Source organism: Somniosus microcephalus, unplaced genomic scaffold, assembly GCF_052327205.1.
Source record: "Somniosus microcephalus isolate GS21.2 unplaced genomic scaffold, FLI_Smic_1.0 unresolved_chr7, whole genome shotgun sequence".
Classification (NCBI taxonomy): domain Eukaryota; kingdom Metazoa; phylum Chordata; class Chondrichthyes; order Squaliformes; family Somniosidae; genus Somniosus; species Somniosus microcephalus.
Genome location: NW_028225185.1, coordinates 2,373,351 through 2,378,368, shown reverse-complemented (window position 1 = coordinate 2,378,368; position 5,018 = coordinate 2,373,351). Strand labels below are relative to the sequence as shown.

General features: G+C 53.0%; 1 protein-coding gene across 1 annotated transcript; it reads right to left on the bottom strand.

Moving 5' to 3' along the window:
- Nucleotides 1–582: 582 nt before the first annotated feature.
- Nucleotides 583–5,018, bottom strand: LOC147086370 (protein JTB-like). The gene is made up of 6 exons (XM_085978429.1): nt 4,917–5,018; nt 4,674–4,819; nt 3,061–3,101; nt 1,684–1,769; nt 1,250–1,329; nt 583–1,074 (listed from the first exon to the last, which is right to left on the bottom strand). Exons 2-6 carry the CDS (start codon nt 4,772–4,774, stop codon nt 918–920), a joined length of 465 nt encoding a protein of 154 aa, XP_085834555.1. The 5' UTR covers nt 4,775–4,819; nt 4,917–5,018; the 3' UTR covers nt 583–917.

The following is a 5,018-nucleotide window of genomic DNA, read 5'->3' as shown; positions in this document are numbered from 1 at the left end:
CTTATTCTCCATTATATATTCTCCCGAATCGGACTGCAAGGGACCGACTTGGGATTTTACCAGTCTTTTCCTCCTGATATGTTTCATGGGACAGTGTAGAGGGAGTAAAGCTCCCTCTACACTGTCCCATGAAACACTCCCAGGGCAGGTACAGCACGGGTTAGATACAGAGTAAAGCTCCCTCTACACTGTCCCATCAAACACTCCCAGGGCAGGTACAGCACGGGTTAGATACAGAGTAAAGCTCCCTCTACACTGTCCCATCAAACACGCCCAGGGCAGGTACAGCACGGGTTAGATACAGAGTAAAGATCCTCAGTGCCTGAGCTCCAAACTCAGCCTGTCCCACTGTCAGTGTGGTCCAGTTCCCACAACAGCCCTCCTGTGGCCTGTGAGAGAGATTTAGAGCCAGTTTAATTGTAGTATTGTGCAGCAGCCCATTCCCGCTGTGACCTGGTCTGAGACTACCACTTGCTGGTGTCCCATGGGACGGGTGCAAGACCTGGGTGGGCGTGAACCACTCGCCCCGCACCAATAACAAACCCTTAGCCCCACGGAAATGACCAGAAAGCAAGAGAAATACACCTTGATAAGCTGTATTGTACATTAATGACACAGCAGCCCAGAGCGAGCATGCACCTCACACACACACACATGCGCACACTCACACTCGCGCGCCAGGCCTTGTACACAGCACAAATCCCAATTGAGCCATGCCAGGAGATGGAGGCAATGTTTAAAGTGTAGGTGCAGTGAACGGGCGATTGGGTTTAAGCCGCTGGCAGAGAGCGCCGGGGACCATCCTGCCTTACACACGGCCGTCTATAACACTGATTGTAATCGGCAGCTCCACCGCCATCGCCGTGCGAGTCTGCTTCCACAGTCTGTACATTCTGCATCCCGAGGAAGGACTCTCGCTAAATCGATTCGATTTGTTTCCGGACTTTCTCCGAGGCGAGTCTGTCGAGCGCTCTCTGACGGAGAATGACCAGCGCGGCGAAGACGAGAGACAGCGAGATCATGGTGCCTTCGAACCTCCAGAAGAGAGTCTCCTCCATCAATGTCGACCGGCAGCTGCAGGGGAAGAGAACACAGTTCCCAGGGTCAGGCTTCCTGCAACACTCAATCTACAAATCAAAGCCAGGGAGTGACTGCATCGCCCGACGTGGGACTGAGCCCCACACACAGAGCAGGAAGATCCCAGGCTCCCCAAGTTCACAACTGACAGGGAGAGCGAAGCAATCCTTACCTTTTATATTCCTTTTTCCGCGACTCAGAACAGTTGATCTTTTCCACGAATCCGGTCCGGGTGCAAGCTCCCTGGGTTTTCTACACAAACAACACAAGAGTCTGCACGAGAAGCAAGAGGCAGCTCACGACAATTTCACCGCGCGCCCACCGCCCGCCGGGGGGTCCCTGATTCACACAGCCCGCCCCAGAAACACGGGGGGTCCCCGATTCACACAGCCCGCCCCAGAAACACGCTGGGGGGGGGGGGGGGTCGTCCCTGATTCACACAGCCCGACCCAGAAACACGGGGGGAGTTTCCGCCGCATGCTGGGTGTCCAAATGCACTTGGGGTGTCCCCGCTGCACGTTAACACGCGATGCTCTGATGCCCGCCTCCCCCCCCCCCCCCCCCCACCCCACAGTCCCCGCCTGCTCTTCCACAGCCGGTACTCACCGCCTCGAACTGAGTGCATTTCTTACATTCCTCCGTCACCATGAATTGCTCAACCTGCCAGCACGGAGTGGCTGGAACTGCGCTCACTGCGGGGAGAGAGAGAGGAAGATGGAGCGATAGGATCTGGAGCCAGCTCAGCCAAACGCGGGTTAAAATGTGGGGCCCACAACAATCCTAGGCCAGAGAGCACGCAGCGTGGGACCCCTGAGCAGCGTGGGATCCTTCAGCAGGGTCCCAGAGATCGGTGACGGTGTCCCTGAGCTTAGTGACGGGCTGGTGTAATCCTGCGGGAGTCGAATTTCCCGCTCATGCACTGAGAAAGCCCCGATTGGCAGCCTCGCGCCGCCCCCAGTTTTCTCCCTTTATTTCCCCCGAGCCGGATGGGCCAGGGTACGGTTCAGGTCACCTCCAGGGGGCAGTCTCCCTCCATTGTGACTTTACACCCAGTGCAGTATAACTGCAGGCTGGGAAAACCATGTTACACGGTGGGTAGGGCTGCAGGGAAAATTCATGGGATCCTGGCTATTACAGCAAGTATAACAGTGAATCAATATAAAACCTTAACAGGCCCATCTTTTGTTTCTTTACTTGTCCCATTACCATCTCCTTTCGCCTTGCACCATCATCCCTTTTGTCATTTAATCTCTCCTGCCTTCCGCCCGATCACAGACCTTCCCTTTTGTTCTTTCCCCCCCTCCCCCCTTTCCCTGTCCCCGACACTTGCTTAAAACCTGTTCCATCTCTAACCTTTTCCAGTTCTGACGAAGGGTCGTCGACCTGAAACGTTAACCCTGTTTCTCTCTCACCAGATGCTGCCTGACCTGCTGAGTGTTTCCAGCATTTTCTGATTTTACTTAATAACTCCACAAGTTGGAGACTGGGTGTAGTTTTGGGCTCCACACTATAGGGAGGACGTCAGAGATTAGAGAGAGGGTTCAGCACAGATTCGCTCGATGCTGCCTGGTATAGGGAAATACAAATACAAAGAAAGATTGGAAAAACCGGGGCTGTTTGCATTAGAATGGAGGAGATCAGGGGATAGTTCTGAAAGGATGGGACAGAGTGGATGGAAACCACTGGAATCAGTCTTTTGGAGGTCCAGAACGTGGCGACACAGACACGAGACATTGGCGGCCGTGCCTTCAGCCGCCTGGGCCCTGAGCTCTGGAATTCCCTCCCTAAACCTCTCCTCCTTTAAGACACTCCTTAAAACCGACCTCTTTGACCAAGCTTTTGGTCACCTGTCCTAATGTCTTCTTATGTGGCTCGGTGTCAAATTTTGTCTGATAATCGCTCCTGTGAAGCACCTTGGGACGTTTTACTACATTAATGGCGCGGTGTAAACGCGAGTTGTTCTTCAATAAAGCAGTAATGTACCTGAATCTTTCACTTCACTCGATGTTAGCGATTCAGTTAACCTGAAAGGCAAAAACGAAAGTGGACAGTTACACAGCTGTGCTACAACTCCTGGTATTTTACACAGATGTTCTCATCTGATGAGCACACTCGCACTTTGCAGCCGGGTTCACTGGGTGGCGATCAGGAGCAGGAACCCTGGCTAACCCAGAAACTATGTCCTCTGCTACAGCTAACCTGGGCACCCCCTGCTCCGTCCGGGAGGCTCTCTGCAACAGTCACTGGTCACAATTCCTCTGAGAGAGAATTACAAATGAAAGCACACACACTATAACAAATGAAGGGAACTTTGAGTCTATTGTTTGTGGACTTTGTACCGCGCAGTGTGCATGTTAGCGATAGATTAGCGATGAGGAAAGATTGGAGAGGTTGGGGTTATTTTCTTTGGAACAGAGGAGGCTGAGGGGAGATTTAATTGAGGTATATAAAATTATGAGGGGTCTAGATAGAGTGGATAGGAAGGACCTATTTCCCTTAGCAGAGAGGTCAATAACCAGGGGGCAGAGATTTAAAGTAATTTGTCGGAGGTTTAGAGGGGGGTTGAGGAGAAATGTTTTCACCCAGAGGGTGGTGGGGGTCTGGAACTCACTGCCTGAAAGGGTGGTCGAGGCAGAGACCCTCATCACATTTAAAAAGTACTTGGATGTGCTCTTGAAGTGCCGAAACCTACAGGGCTACGGACCAAGAGCTGGAAAGTGGGATTAGGCTGGGATCGCTCTTTGTCAGCTGGCGCGGACACGATGGGCCGAACGGCCTCCTTCTGTGCGGTAAATTTCTATGATTCTATTGCGCCAACCCAGACCCAGAACATTACTTTAGGGGTCACAGTCTGAGGATAAGGGGTAAGCCATTTAGGACAGAGATGAGGAGGAATTTCTTCACCCAGAGAATGGTGAACCTGTGGAATTCTCTACCACAGAAGGCAGTGGAGGCCAATTCATTAAATATATTCAGGAAGGAGTTGGATATATTTCTTAAGGCTAAAGGGATATGGGGAGAAAGCAGGGACAGGGTACTGAATTTGGATGATCAGCCATGATCGCATTGAATGGCGGAGCAGGCTCGAGGGGCCGAATGGCCGACTCCTGCTCCTATCTTCTATGTGGGAAGTCACACAACACCAGGTTATAGGCCAACAGCTTTATTTGAAGTCACAAGCTTTCGGAGCGCTGCTCCTTCATCAGGTGGAGTGGAGAGATGCATAAAGACACAGCTTATACAGTTAGAGAATAATGTCAGATGTTTACAGGTAATCTTTCTAACTGCCATGTATCACACCTCGGCAGCGCTCCGAAAGCTTGTAATTTCAAATAAAGCTGTTGGACTATAACCTGGTGTTGTGCGACTTCTCACATTTGTCCACCCCAGTCCAACTCCGGCATTTCCACATCCTATCTTCGATGTTTCTATGTTTCTAACAGCACCTTCACCACACGGACTGCAGCGGTTCAAGGCGGCTCACCACCGCCTTCTCGAGGGCGATGAGCGATAAATGCCAGCCTCGCCAGCGATGGCCACCTCCCATAAATGAATAATAAAACCCTCCTGACTTGTGGCTTGAGTGTGGGGCTCACCGGATATTGAACAGACAGAGGAGGAGGAGGAGGCGGCCCCCAGGCCCGGGTCCAAGTCCCCGGCCTCTCCCCCCGGGGCTGCTCCTTCCCTGGGACATCATTGCACAGCTTCAGGCTCGCTGCCCAGTCCTCAGCGCCGCCGCGTCCTGTGGGCAACAAGAACAAAAAGTTGGGGAGTTTTAGGTTAAAAATCAACATCCCCCCGCCGCACCAGGCCCCCGATCCCCGGCCTCGATTTCTCACCGCCTGCCGCCCCTCCGTCGCCATTTTGCGCCGGGACTAGACGAGGAGGCGACGGCGGCTGAAAGAGCGTCCCCGGGGCCGGGAGCCTCCACAGCGCCACCC